The 15,701-nt window shown below is 38.2% G+C and overlaps 1 protein-coding gene across 3 annotated transcripts in view; it reads left to right on the forward strand.

Annotated features, from left to right (window-relative positions):
* Positions 1-5,032: 5,032 nt before the first annotated feature.
* NR2C2 (nuclear receptor subfamily 2 group C member 2) overlaps positions 5,033-15,701 on the forward strand; it is a 39,731-nt gene continuing 29,062 nt past the window's right edge. Inside the window, exons 1-4 of one of the 3 annotated variants that reach the window (XM_044916296.1) lie at positions 5,121-5,192; position 5,975; positions 12,859-12,893; positions 15,114-15,122. In XM_044916296.1, the coding sequence (XP_044772231.1) occupies positions 5,121-5,192; position 5,975; positions 12,859-12,893; positions 15,114-15,122 (117 nt within the window). Of the gene's footprint in view, positions 5,244-5,974; positions 5,976-11,384; positions 11,418-12,858; positions 12,894-15,113; positions 15,123-15,701 lie in introns of all 3 variants that reach the window. The other 2 variants (XM_044916294.1, XM_021694895.2) reach the window with 2 other exon arrangements.

Below are 15,701 nucleotides of genomic sequence, written 5' to 3' on the forward strand. Positions count from 1 at the left end.
AAGTTTTTAATTTTGACAAAGTCCATTTTGTGTATTTTTCTTTTGTTTATTGTGTTTTAAGTGTGATAGTAAGAAATTATTGCCTAATCCAAGGTTAAGAAACTCTACACCTATGTTTTCTAATTTTTGTATATGATGTGAGGTAGGGTTGAATTTTTTTTTTTTTTTTTAAGGTTTATTTATTTGAAAGAGAGCACAAGCATGAGTTGGGGGAGGGACGGAGGGAGAGAATCTCAAGCAGATTCCCCACCAAGCATGGAGCCTGATGCGGGGCCCAATCCCATGACCCTGAGATCATGACTTGAGTCGAAATCACAAGTTGGATGCTTAACCTACTGAGCCATCCCAGTACCCCTTATATTTTTTTATAGTAAGAAGAAAAAAGAATTTTCTGTCCAAGGAGAGCTTCACTATTACACTTTCATCACATGTAACAACAATATTTATACACAGTTTATAACTCAGGTTCTAGAAAAATTTTCAGGAAGCTTGTGGTAGTATTGATAGTTACTATGTATTGAATGGAATTAATACTTAACATATTCAATAACCCTCACATCAGTCTCATAAAGTAGTCATAATATGTCCATGTTAAATTTGAGGAAATTGAAGTTTAGAGGGTTTAAGTCACTTGCTCAGGATGACAGTACATATTTCAGAGCCCGGGTCTATCTGATTCCATAGCCTGTGGTACTCATATAATGTTGATTGCTTTAAAATGTCTTACAGGTAAAGTGAGTATCTAAATCAGAAAGTTAGCATATTATTCTATCAGTTAAGAATTCCATATATCTGAAATTGGTAGAATTAACTTGCAGGGTAATAATAGATTCAAAAAAAATTCTAAATGTTCATTACTAAAGAAGGATTTAATGAATGTGCTCTGATAAAGTGACTGGCCAGTCTCTTCTTCATAATGACAAATAAACAGAGCTAGCAAATATGTGTACATGGATACTGGGAGATGTATTTTGCAGGATTTGGCTTTCCTGCCTATATCTTAGCTCAGACCTAATTTACATAAAACATTTTTTAAACTGAATATCACTATGAGAATATTGTATTCTGTTGTCTTTATAATGTAATCTTTTTGGTTGGTTAAATTAATGCTGTGAAAGAAAAAAGCTTTTCATAACTACCCCCAACAATTAATCAATTGTGATGTGCTTTATAAAACTGAGATCTGTTTCACTTACCATAAAATTCACCCTTTAAAAGTATATAGTTTTGGGGCACCTGGCTGGTTCAGTTGGTAGAGCATGTGACTCTTGATCTCAGGGTTGTGAGTTGAAGCCCCACACTGGGCATGGAGCCTACTTAAAAAAAAAAAAAAAAAAAGATACGTATTTGATACATTTGCAGTGTTAAACAGCCAACACCACTAATTCCAGAACACTTTCATCATCCCCCAAAGAAACTCCATGCCTATTAGCAGTTATTCCACCTTCCCCCATCCCCTCAGTCCTGGGAACCACTAATTTACTTTCTTTAGCTATGGATTTGCCTATTACATTTTATATGAATGGAATCATATATGTGGTTTTTTATGACTGATTTCATCCATGTTGTAGCATGTATCAGTACTTCATTCCTTTTTATTACTAAATAATATTCCATAGCATGGATATACCACTTTTTTTTTTAATCCATTCATCAGTTGATAGTCATTTGGGTGGTTTCTACTTTTGAGCTGTTATGAATAATGCTGAACATTACTATACAAATTTTTGTGTGGACATGTGTTTGCTTTTCTCTTGAGTATATACCTAGGAGTGAAACTGTTGGTTCATATGACAACTCTGTGTTTAACTTTTAAAGATTGGTGAGACTGTTTTCCAAAGAGGCTGTACCATTCTGTATTCCTGCCAGCAGTGCATGAGAGTTCCAGTTTCTTCACATCCTCATCAACATTTGTTATTTTCTGATTTTTTGGATAGTAGCCATCCTAGTATGCATGAGATGGCATTTTGATGTAGTTTTGGTTTTTATTTCCCTAATGATTAGTAGTGATGTTGAATGACTTTTCATGTGCTTATTGGCTGTTTTGTATCTTCTGTGGAGAAATGTCTATTCAAGTCCTTTATTCATTTTTTATTTGGGTTAGGTTTTTTATGTTGTTGGATTTTAGGAGTTCTTTGTATATTCTGGATATTGTAGTTTTAGGTCTTAAATTTAGATTTTTGATCCATTTTGAGTTAATTTTTGTATATGGTGTTAGATAAAGGTACAACTTCATTCTTTTGCATGTGGATAGCCAGTTTTTCCAGCACCAGTTGTTGAAAAGACTGTCCTTTCCCCCACCAAATGATCTTGACACCTCTATCAAAAATCATTTAACCATTATATGCCAGGTTTTATTTCTGGGATCTCTAGTCTGTTCCTTTGGTCTTTATGTCTGTCTTTATACCAATATCACACTGTTTTGATTATTTTCACTTTGTAGCAAAATCAGGAAGTGTGAGTTCTCCAGCTTTGTTCTTTTTCAAGGTAGTTTTGGCTATCTGTTTAGGGTCCTTTGAGATTCCATACAAATTTTGGGATGGATTTTCTGTTTCTGCAAAAAAACACTGGGATTTTGACAGGGGTTGCATTAAATCTGTAGATCACTTTGTAGTATTGACATCTTAGCAATATTAAGTCTTTCAGTCCATGAACACAGAATATGTTTCCATTTACTTATATCTTTAATTTCTTTTAGCAGTGTTTTATAGATTTTATTATACAGGTCTTTTTTACCTCTTTGGTTAACTTAATTGCTAAGTAATTGATTCTTTTTGATGCTATCACAATGGAATTTTTTTTTTTTGTAATTTCCTTTCCAGATTGTTCATTTTGTATAAAAATGCTACTGATTTTTCTGTGTTGACTTAGTATCCTGCTGCTTTGCTGAATTTATTTTTTCTAAGAGACTTTTTGGGAGGGAGGGGGGAAATCTTTGGTTTCTGACCTTAATTAGAAACCTTGCAGTCTTGGGGTGCCTGGGTGACTCAAATCAGTTAAGCAACTAACTCTTGGTTTTGGCTCATGTCATGATCTCGGGGTGCTGGGCATGGAGTCTGCTTAAGATTCTCTCTCTCCCTCCGCCCCTCCTCCCAACCCCCCTTCACCCCACCCCCGCTCTTGCACATGCTCTCTCTCTCTCAAATAAATAAATAAATTTTTTAAAGAAAACTATCAGTCTTTTACCATTAAGTATTGTGTTAGCTGTATTTTATACTCTTTATCCAATTGAGAACTCTTTATTTTATTTATTTACTTGAGAGAGTGTGTGTGTGTGTGTGTGTGTGCATGAGCGGGGGGGGAGGGGCAGAGGGAGAGGGAGAAGCAGGCTTCCCACTGAGCAGGGAGCCCAACATTGGACTGGATCCCAGGACCTAAGATCATGAGCTGAGCCAAAGGCAGATGCTTAACCAACTGAGCCACCCAGGTGCCCCAGATTGAGAACTTTGTTTCTAGTTAGTTGAATGGGTTTTTTTGTGAAATGGTGTTGGATTTTGTCAAATGGTTTTTGTGTGTCAATTGAGATGTTGAGGCTTTTATCCTCTATTAATACAGCAGATTACATTACATACATATGGTGAGCCAGCCTTGTATTTCTGTGGTAAATCCCACGTGGTCATGGTGTATAATTTTTTTTAAAGATTTTATTTATTAGAGCTCATGCGCGCATGAGAGGAGGGAGAGGGGCAGAAGGAGAGGGAGAAAGAGACTCCCTGGTGAGCAGGGAGGCCAACGCAGGCCTCCATCCCAGGACTCCGAGTTCATGACCTGAGCCGAAGGCAGCTGCTTAACCAACTGAGCCTCCCAGGTGCCCTCATGATGTATAATTTTTTATATGCCTCTGGATTCAGTTTGCTAATGTTTTATTGAGGATTGTTGCACCTGTATTCATAAGGAATATTGGTCTTCTGTAGTTTTCTTGTGATGTCTTTGCCTAGTTTTGGTTACATAGAATGAATTGAGAAGTGTTCCCCCACCTGTTTTTTGGAAGAGCTTATAAAGCATGGTTCATGATATACTTTTTTTCTTTTTTTTACGAGAGCGAGCACATGCGAACCAGGGGGAGGGGCAGAGGGAGAGGGAGAATCTCTTAAGAGAGAATCTTTTTTTTTTTTTTAAGATTTTATTTATTTATTTGAGAGAGAGAAAGAGACAGAGATAGTGACAGAGATAGCATGAGCAGGGAGAGGGAGAAGCAGGCTCCCCGCTGAGCAGGTAGCCCTGCATGGAGTTTGATCCCAGGACCCTGGGATCATGACCTGAACCGAAGGCACTTAACCGACTGAGCCACCCACACGCCCCTTAAGAGAGAATCTTAAGCAGGCTCAATGCCCAGTGTGGAGCTGATGTGGGGATTGATCTCATGACCCTGAGATCCTGACCTGAGCTGAAATCAAGAGTCAGTCGCTTAACCAATGGAGCCACCCAGGTGCCCCATGATATACTTTTTTCAAGGAAAAGTAATAACTGCCCACTTCAGGTGCCTAGATGACCACTCAGGACCTTGAACCTTGCCTTTGGTGGGTATTGACTAAATTCCAGACCTTTGTATAATTGATGGGCTTTTCCCAGCCCCATCCCAGTGGGACTGGGGGATTACCAGGACTCTTTCACAAGTAGTTTTTCAGTGTAGTGCTGGTTCTTTTTGCCATCCTTTATGGTGTTATGAGAGCCTTTCTTCTGGAAACTATCATCTTAAAGGAGTGTTTTACAGCTGGTTTTGGAGACAGTGAAAACATTCAAAGATCATTTCTAAAAAGTTACTCTAGTAGCTATTTATTTAAAGTTGTATAGAGCAGATTTGAAATTCCTCTGTGTTTTTTGTGGGAATTTTTTTGTTTTATGGGGGGGGGTATTTGTTTTTGCATTTTCAGCATTAGAAATAGCTCTTTTAAGATTGTATTTTCTTACAGCCATCCTGTGGCATTATCTCATTAGTTCCTTTGTCGTTCTGGGTGCAAACACCAGAACTACTCAAGTTTATTACTCAAAGCCACAGTGAAAGCAAGAGGCATGGTCCCCAGCTACCACGGGGCATTTTTCTGAGCTCCATTGTGATCCAGCCCACTTCTCCTTCACAGGTACCACGGACACAGACCTCTCGGCCGGAATCTCCAGGGATGACCAGCCCCTCCCCACGCATCCAGATAATCTCCACCGACTCTGCGGTAGCTTCACCTCAGCGAATTCAGGTACCTGCACCAATCCCACTTGGTTCCAGCCACCTGCCTAAAGGTAGTCCTGTCTTCTGAATCCTTTGCAGAACAAACCTACCTCAGGATTTCACTAAGGAGTTGTGCTTCTTGGGCATCAAGTACAATACAACCTCATTTATTCTTTAAAAAAGAAAAAAAAAGTTTACATTGATTGAACTAGCTTACTTTTTATGCAAAAGTTTAAACTGTTGTTTGAAACTATTGGGATCAGTGTACCATTTAATTACTTAAATGCTTCCAAATTGAGAGGCAGTATGTCCTCGTAGTTAAGTGTATGGGCCCCCACTTGAAGTCAGATTCAGTGCCCCACTTTTTAGCTATTTCGACCTTAAAAATTAACTTTTCAGTGCCTCAGTTTTTTTCATTTAGAAAATATATGTAAACCTCATAAGGTTATTTTGAGGAATCAATGGGATATTGCTTGTAAAGTGCAAAGAACAGTGATTGGCACATACTAATGGTTCAGTATGTACTAATTATATGCAATAATTATTGCTAGTATTATTGTTATTAACTAATTGGGATTCACTTATTATAGGTTTAGTCTTCCCCAGGGCTCTGAGAAGATGTGTGTATTGAAGTCACTGTCAACAACTTGGGAGGAAGGGATAATATGTTGATGACACACAGATTAAAGATTCAAAGTTACCTCAACAAGCTGAATCAAAAGGCTAAACAACAACAACAAAAAAAACATGAAAAAAGATGGATGGCAGAAAAAATATTAGTTACATAACACGAGTTTGAGAGAATACCAGGGTGGACAGGTAATTTGAGTGACTAAGTAAAAGGATTGCTTCATTTACAGTTTATTCCACGCTTGGTATAAGTGAACAGGATGATATTGTAACTAGATAATTTCTATAATGTTTACCTACTCTTAAAAGTGATTTTTTGGACTAACTTATTTTTTTTTTTTAAGATTTTATTTATTTATTTGAGAGAGAGAATGAGAGAGAGAGAGCATGAGAAGGGGGAGGGTCAGAGGGAGAAGCAGACCCCCCGCTGAGCAGGGAGCCTGATGTGGGACTCGATCCTGGGACTCCAGGATCATGACCTGAGCCGAAGGCAGTGGCTTAACCAACTGAGCCACCCAGGCGCCCATATTATAAACTAAACATAGAAGAGTTCATTTTATTTAATGAAAGAAGTTAAAGATTATATTCCCATTGTGTCTGTATTGTGTAATATTTTATCATAAACACTGAAGCTCATATAAGTAAGTCATTTTAACTTCACACCAGTAGGAAACACATAGCTGAGTGTTTGGAAATTCAGAAGTAATGGGCCCAGCATTAACAAGGTTTTACTGTTCCTCAGAATTAAGAACTCTATAGCTAAATTATTTTTTCTCTTTTATTTTGTTCTTATTTGATCATTACGACTTAAAAATGGGTCCTTTATAGTTTTGTGGAGTATGTGTTAGCATTCTGCCTACAAAACTCTCCCAACTCTGGGAAAGGAGCTAACTGCATTTAATCATGGCCTATATATCATGGGCTCACAACCATCTGAGGGCAGATGAGAACATAGAAAGTTCTCCAGGAGACTGTCAGTAGCTAATGTATATATCAAGAGAGTACACCTTTCCCCCCATTTTGGTATGAGAAGAATCTCTCTTTTCCTAAGGGCCATTCTAGCATCCCATTCCTTACAGTGGGCTATCCCCATGCTATGGTGCTTGGCCCATGGTGACACTGTTGTCCTGGCTGGAATGCAATGCAGTAAGGTCCCTTGAACAGAAGTCTTGTAGAATAGATGCTTGGTGTTGAGCTTTTAGTCTCTCTGGGGAAGATAGCCCTTTGGCATGAGCTTTATATATAGTAAATGTAGTTGAAATCTTTTCATTGTGAACTGTCAATAAAATTGGACATACCCTGAGTGCAGCTGAATTGACTGTATTTCAAGGTTTGGTTTGTTTTTTTGTTTGTTTTTGTTTTTAAGGAAAATGAAGGTTATGGGATGATTTTTTGGTTCTTTGTTGGTGGTGGCTTCAGTGAGTTTTCATTTCTAGCCCTGACTTCAGTGATAATCTCCAAAGCCCTAAGGCCTGGGAAGATAATAAGTGCTATGATGTTTTCATGAATAACAATGCTTAGAACCCAAATGGTGGCTTCTGTGATAAAGTTGGGAGGGAAAGATTATACAGTAAGGGTGATAGGATAGGGCTAGGTGACATTTAGGAGCTTTGGCTCTGAATGGAACAGACTTAGGATCAAATCTTGTCTCCACTCAGCTATGTGACTCTGGAGAAAGTTTCTGTAACCTCTATAGCTATAAAATGACAACAATAATAATACCTATTTAATAGAATTTTGAAAGGATTAAATGCTTGCAAACTTATAGGAAGCAAATACCAATGTTAGCAACAGAGTTATAATTTTTTTAAGTTTTATTTTTATATAATTTCAAACTTACAGAAAATGGTACATGGAAATCCTGTACATCTACCCAGATTCACCAGTTGTTTGCTATTAACATTCTAAGTGAATGTATGTATATTTTTTCTGAATCATTTTGAGAATAGAGATAGCACACCTCTTTGCCCTAAGTATTTCGGTATGTATTTTCTAAGAATAATGACATTTTCTTACATTATCACAATACAGTTATCAAAAACCAGGGAATTTAATATTGAAACATGCCATTATCTAATCCGTAGTTCATATTCTAAAATGTCATCAGTTGTCATAGCTAAGTCCTTTATAGCTGTTTTCTCTCATTCCAGGATTTGTGTTACTGTTTTTAATAATGATAATGTGGCAGTCAGCGCAAGACCAACATACCTAGTTATGCAGGCCTGCACTGAGTGATCTAGAACATAGACTTGTATCTATCAGTATCTTGTCATCATAATGGCAGCAAAGGGCTTTGGGGCCAAGTGGGAAGGCTGGACGAAGTAGCCTTGTGGCTGGAGTTGAGAGCCATTGTTATGGGGATACAGAGGTCTAGGGTGGGGGCTGTGGAAGGAGACAGGGAGATAAGAAGAGCCATAGAAGAGCACCCACTTGTCTGAGAATGAGGCTTAATTGAACCCATCCAATCACAAGGTAGCTTCTCAATAAATCTCATAGGTTTTCATCATAATGCAGTGTTTCCAGGCCAGTGGTTTGCAAATTTTGTCTTTATTGCTTCCCACATGACATAAACATTAGGTTCAAAATTTTTTTTTAAATATATAATCCAGTTTTTAAAGCAATCAAGATAGATTAAAAGAAAAACACACTTGAACATGTCATATACCAAATTTGACATGCTGGAGATCACTGGTGTGCCTACGTGTACTCCCATGTTCATTGTTTGGAGCGGACCTTGGTATAAAGCTTCTCTTGCCATTTCTGTGTATTTTAAGGTTTTCCTGAGATACTCCTCTATACTCCCCATTTCAAGTTTATGTTTTGAGAGCATCATTATATTCAGTGTTTGACCTAAAGAAATGTTTGAATTTGGGGCGCCTGGGTGGCTCAGTTGGTTAAGCCACTGCCTTCGGCTCAGGTCATGATCCTGGAGTCCCTGGATCGAGTCCCGCATCGGGCTCCCTGCTCGGCAGGGAGTCTGCTTCTCCCTCTCCCACTCCCCCTGCTTGTGTTCCCTCTCTCGCTGTGTCTTTCTCTGTCAAATAAATAAATAAAAGTTTTAAAAAAAAAAAAAAAGAAAGAAATGTTTGAATTTGAGGTTATAAAATATATGATAAAATACTTGTTTTATCTACTTTATATATTGAAGTTTCACATTTTACTAGGAAGGACTTCTGCTATTATATATTTTTTAAGAGTTTGAGATCTTTACTTGGGCTCTTAAAGCACCTCCTTCCCTTTTTCTCTCTTCTACTAGCTCTTTATTCCTGCACATCCCTTCTTGAATGTCAGTACTCTTCTGTCCTTTCCATGTTCTTAGCCATCTGACGTTTCCTTTCTTGCTCTGAAGTTCTCGGCCCCCCTCAGGTACTCATTGCTGTAAAAAATCACACCACACCAAACAGGGTACAGAGTAAATGATGCATCTCCCTTCCTCCCCTTCCCCAAGTCACCCAGGTCTCTCCCAGGAGGTAGCCACTATTACCATATTGCTTGCTTGTTTTTTCAGAGACAGGCTGTACATATAGACTAAAAACACATGTGTAAATATGTGCAGCGTATTTTTCATGCATGTAGACATTTTTCTAGACTGTGCTACACCTTACTGTTTTGTCTTAACATCTCTTAGAGGTGGTTCCTATGTGGTAGAAATAACTCCTTCTTTCTCTTGAGTGGCAACTTTGATATCCCATGGATGCTGCAGTGAATACCTTTTACCTGTTTAATTTAGCACATCTGTAGAATCAGTTCTTCAAACTAGGATTGCTGGGAGAAAGGAGATATCCATGTGTAATTTTTTGTTTATTGAGGTGTAATTGACCTATCACAACATATTAGCTTCAGGTATACAACATCATGATTTTTTGAAAAGATTTTATTTATTTGAGAGAGTGTGTGCACGAGAGAGAGAGCATGGGGGAGGGAGGGACAGAGGGAGAGGGAGAAGCAGACTCCCTGCTGAGCAGGGAGCCCGATGTGGGACTTGATCCCAGGACGCTGGGATCACGACCCTAGCAGAAGGCAGACGCCCAACCGACTGAGCCACCCAGGCACCCCAATGTAATAGTTCGATATTTGTTTATATTGTGAAATGATCACAGTGAGTCTGGTTACCATTCATCACCATACGTGGTTAGACATTTTTTTTCTCATACTAAAAACTTTTAAGATTTACTCTCTTAGCAACTCTCTAGTATGCCACACAGTATTATTAACTGTAGTCACCGTACTGTATATTGCATCCCCATGACATTTATTTTATAACTGGAAATATGTACCTTTTGACCTCCTTTGCCCACTTTGACCCCCCCCTCCAAACCTCCCCACTTAAGGGAGCCACCAATCTATGCTCTGTATCTATGAGCTCATTTTTTTTTTAAGATTCCACATGTAAGTGAGATCATATAGTATTTGTCTTTGTCTTTATTTCAGTTAGCATACTGCTCTCAGGGTCTGTTTGTGTTGTCACAGATGGCAAAATTGCATTCTTTTTTATGGCTGTATAATACTCTATATAAATAAATACACACACACACACACATACATACATACATTTTCTTTATCCACTCATCCATCTATAGACACTTAGGTTGTTTCCATATGTTGGCAGTTGTAAATAATGTTGCAATGAACATTAAGGTGCATATATCTTTTTGAGCTAGTGCTTTTGTTTTCCTTGGATAAATACCCAGAAGTGGAATTGCTGGATTATATGATAGTTCTATTTTTAATTTTTTAAAAAATTAAAGCCACTGTTTTCCGTAGTGGCTGCACCAATTTATATTCCTACCAACTGTGCATGAGGGCTCCTTTCTCTCCACATCCTTGCCAACACTTGTTATTGCTTTTTTTATAATTATTTGATACTAGCCATTCTGACAGGTGTGAAGTGGTATCTCATTGTGGTTTTGATTTGCATTTCCCTGATGATTAGTGATGTTGAGCATCTTTTCAGTACTTGTTGGCCAACTTTTTGTCTTTTGGAAAATATCTATTCAGATCCTCTGCCCATTTTTTAATCAGTTTGTTTTTTGCTGTTGAGGTGTTTGAGTTTTTTATATAACTTGGTTATTAACCCCTTAACAGATATATAATTTACAGGTGTTTTCTCCCATTCAGTAGGTTGTCTTTCCATTTTGTTGATGGTTTCGAAAACTTTGCTGTGCAGAAGCTTTTTAGTTTCATATATGAGCTTCACTTGTTTAATTTTGCTTTTGGTCTCAGATCACCAAAACTGATGTCAAGTTTACCATCTTTTTATGTTTTCTTATAGGAGTTTTATGGTTTCAGGTCTTAAAATCAAGTCTTGATTTTTTTTTTTAAGACTTTATTTATTTGGGAGAATGGGGGAGGTGCATAGAGGGAGAGGGAGAGAGAGAATGCCACTCAGACTCTGTGCTGAGTGAGCAGGGAGCCCGGCCTGGGGCTCAGTCTCACAACCCTGAGATCATGACCTGAGCCGAAATCAAGAGACAGACACTTAACAAACTGAGCACCCAGGCGCCCCAAGTCTTCCTTTGATTTTGAGTTGATCTTTGTATATGGTGTAAAATAATGGTCCCGTTTCATTCTTCTGCACGTGGCTGTCCAGTTTTCCCAGTATCATTCACTTAATGAAGAGGCTGTCCTTTCCCCATGGTATATTCTTGGCTCCTTTGTCATAAATTAATTGACCCATATATGTGTGGGTTTATTTCTGGGCTCTTTCTTCTTTGCCATTCATCTACTTGTCTGTTTTTATGCCAGTACCATACTGTTTTGATTACTATAGCTTTATAATATAGTTTGAAATCAGGGAGCATGATGCTTCCAGCTTTGTTCTTTTATTCTCAAGGTTGCTTTGGCTATTTGTCTTTTGTGGTTCCATACAAATTTTAGGATCACTTTGTTCTATGAAAAATGCCATTGGAATTTTGATAGGAATTGCATCAAATCTGTAGATTGCTTTGGGTAGTATAGACACTTTGACAGTATTAACTCTTCCAGTTTAGGAGCACAGAATATTTTTCTATTTGTGTTTTCAGTTTCTTTTATTAATGTTTTACAGTTTTCAGTGTGCACGTCTTTTACCTTCTTGGTTAAATTTATTCCTAGGTATTTTATTCTTTTCTCTTCTCTTCTCTTTTCTTTTTTTTCTCTTTTCTTTCTGTAGGCTCCATGCTGGGCTTGAACTCACAACCCTGAGATCAAGTGTCAGAGGCTTAACTGACTGAGCCACCCAGGCGCCCCTTGTCTTTATGATTTTCTATGCATAATATCATGGATCTGCAAATATTGACAGTTTTACCTCTTCCTTTTCAATTTGAATGCCTTTTTCTTATTTTTCTTGGCTAATTGCGCTGGCTAGGACTTCCAGTACTTTGTTGAATAAAAGCACCAACAGTAGGCATCTTTGTTTTATTCCTGATATTGGAGGAAAAGCTTTCAGCTCAAACAAGTGTTTTCAGTTGTTGCTCTGGAGGTTTAAAGTAATCATTTTATAAGCCTACCTTCAAATGATACTGTTTTGTTTCACATGTAATATAGGTTCCTTATAACAGTGTTCCCAATTCCTTCCTCCCATCCCTTGTGACACTGCTGTCATTCATTTCACTTATCCACATGCTGTAATCACCCAATATATTGTTACTATTATTAACTTAAACAATTATTTTTTAGATCAATTAGGAATAAGAAAATAAGATTTATTTTACTTTCACTTACTCCTACAATGCTCTTCCATTCTTTATGTACATCCAAGTTCTAACCTGTATCATTTACTAAGTAAAGAAAAGCTTTTAATATTTCTTACAGGACGGGTTTGCTGGTGATGACGTCTCTTAGTTTTGTTGTCTGAGAAAGTATTTCTCATTGACTTTTTTGTTGTGGTGGTTTTTTAATTATTTTCAGCAAAATTCATAGGAGTATGATGTTAGCTGAGTTGTCCATGTATAATTTTGACAGTCACTGACAGACTGCCTTCCAAAGCAGTTGTGCCAATTTATATTCCCACCACCTGTGGCACCTGTGTGGCTCAGTCGGTTAAGTGTCTGCCTTTGGCTCAGGTCATGATCCCAGAGTCCTAGGATCAAGCCCCACATCAGGCTCCCTGCTCAGTGAGGTGTCTGCTTATCCCTCTCTCTCTGCTCTAACCCCCCTACTCATGCTCTCTCTCTCGTTCTCTCTCTCAAATAAAGAAATCATTAAAAAAAAATTTAACCATTTTAAAGTGAAGAGTGGCATTTAGTACATTCACAGTGCTGTACAACTACCACCTTTGTCTAGTTCCAAAACATTTCCATCAGTCCAGAATAAAATCCCTTACCCATTAAGCAGTTTCTCCCTGTTTCTTCTCCTTGTTCCTTCTTCTCTCTAGACCCTGGCAACCACTAGTCTACATTCTGTCTCTATAGACTTATCAGTTTTGGACATTTCATATACATATAATATGGATCATTTGTGTCTAGCTTCTTTCACTTAGCATAATGTTCATTTATCTATGATGTCGCATGAATCAGTACTTCATTCCTTTTCATGACTGAATAATACCCCACTGTATGGATATACCACAATTCATTTATCCAGTCATCATCCACTGATGGACTCTTCTCCACTTTTGAGGGATACTTTTGTCAAATGTAGAATTCTACTTTGGTGATTTCTTTCTTTCAACATTTGAACTATTTCATTCTTCTATCTTCTGGCTTATGTGGTTTCTGGTAAGAAATCTGCAATGAATCTTACCCTTGTTTCTCTTTCCCCCATCTTCACCCCCCCAGCTTCTTTCAGTATTTTCTCTTTGTCTTTGATTTTCTGTGGTTTGAATATGTTAAGGAAATATAATTAAAAGAAACAAAATCTTCTCCCAACTCAGAAAACCTCTCTGTAAAGGTAGAAGAGACAGAAAACTGGTTTCTTTCTTTGCTTTGCTTCTTTTTAAGATTTAATTTTTAAGTAATCTCTACACCTAATGTAAGGCTCAAACTCACACCCCCAAGATCAAGAGTTACGTGCTCCACTGACTGAGCCAGCCAAACACCTCTTTCTTTTCTTTTTTTTTAGTAAGCATTAAATCAGAATGTGATGTGCATTACAGGCAGTCTTCTAAGAAATTGCAAAGACAGAAAGGAATTTCACTTGTTTGTGTAGCCAAGTAGGTACAACCCATTACATCATACATGTTTTCAAGATCCTAACTTTATCATGGAAATTGTGGAAACCCACCTGTGCTAGTTAGTTGGCTTTACTGGGGACCGAGGGGGGGGGTGATTTTCTTAAATCCTTATGATGGGAGGTAATTTGCAAATAGGAGCAAGGTGCCCAACAAGTTAGACCCTTCCTCTCCCAGAGGCCTAAGAGGTAGGGGAGCTATCTCTCTTGAAGTTTACATTTCAAAATAATGGGTCCCAGATCCTTGAGAAAACATTCCTGAGTCGTGAGACTGGTAAGAGGCTTATGCAACCATTATAAAGATTTACATGCATATCAAGAAGACAGAGAAAGAGTTCTGAAGGGAAAGAAGTTTCTTCCTTTATTTTCAACAGGGAGAATTAAGCCTCTTTTATTTGTATTTAGTCTCACAAGTAGGATATGTCTAGATGTAATATTTTAGTATTTAATCTGCTTGATGTTTTCTGAGCTTCATAGATTTGTGCTTTGGTGTTTGTCATTAATTTTTTAAAGTTCTCAGCTAGTATTCAAACATTTCCCCATTCTCCTGGTATTCCAGTTATGCATATGTTATATCTTGAAATTGTCCCATAGTTCTTGGATACTCTGTTCTGGTTTTTTTGTTTGTTTTGTTTTCCCTCATTGTTTTCTCCCTTTGCATTTCATTCTTTCCTTGGTTGTATCCAGTATACTGACGAGCCCATCAAGGCATTCTTCATTTTTTTACCGTGTTTTTGATTTTTAGCATTTCCTGCTTTCTGAGAATTTCCATCTTCTTACATTTCTCATCTGTTCTTGCATGTTGTCTACTTTTTCCTCTAGAGACCTTACATATTGATCTTTCTATTTTAAGTTTCTTGTTTGGTCATTCCAAGATTTTTGTCCTTTTGGAGTCTGATTCTGCTGCTTGTTTTATCTCTTCCGATTGTGTTTTTCTTGCCTTTTGGCATGCCTTTATACATATTCTTTTTAAAACCAGACAGTATCTGCTGTTAGGTAATAAGAAGTAAAGTAAATAAACCTCTACTATGAGGATTTATGTTAATCTGGCTAGGGTTGAACTGTGTGTGGTGTTTGCTGTGGCTGTAGATCCAGAGGCTTCAGATTCCTCTAGTGTCTTTGTCTTAGTCTCTCCTCTTGACTTTGGGCTTCCTTGGATATTCTTCCTCAGAGAGTGTGTGTCTTGAAGCTCTTCCATCTGTAATCCACTGTTATACTGAAGCCCGGTTGGTAGGGTGGTAAGGTGTCAGGGAGGGAAAGCATTCTATCATCTTATGATGAAATCTCAGTATTTAGTAGGCCTGTGTCCCTGGGCTACCTGTATGAGTTCCAGGACCCAGTTCCAACTTTGAGGTGGGGTTGGAGGGGTCCCGCATACACAACACCAAGCAGTTCTGACACTATCAGCGCAGAGATAGCATCAGATTCTACAGACTAATGATTCAGCCCCGTAAGGCTGACCCCTACTCTCACCTCAGACACCAGTCACAAGTCCCAGGCTATTAGCGGAGCTTCTGACCAACCAGTTACAGATTAGAGGTTCCAGTGACATTCTTAGGTTCAATTAATTTGCTAGAGCAGCTCACAGAACTCAGGGAAGCACTTACTCATGGTTACCAGTTTGTTAAAGGATACAGATCACCAGTCAGATGAAGATACCTTGGGCAAGGTGCCAAACGAGGGAGCTTCTGCCCTCGTGAAGCTTGGGGCCAGCTTGGTGACACATGGAAGTGTTCTGGTTCACCAAGCATGGAGGCTC

This window comes from Neomonachus schauinslandi, chromosome 1, assembly GCF_002201575.2.
Source record: "Neomonachus schauinslandi chromosome 1, ASM220157v2, whole genome shotgun sequence".
Classification (NCBI taxonomy): domain Eukaryota; kingdom Metazoa; phylum Chordata; class Mammalia; order Carnivora; family Phocidae; genus Neomonachus; species Neomonachus schauinslandi.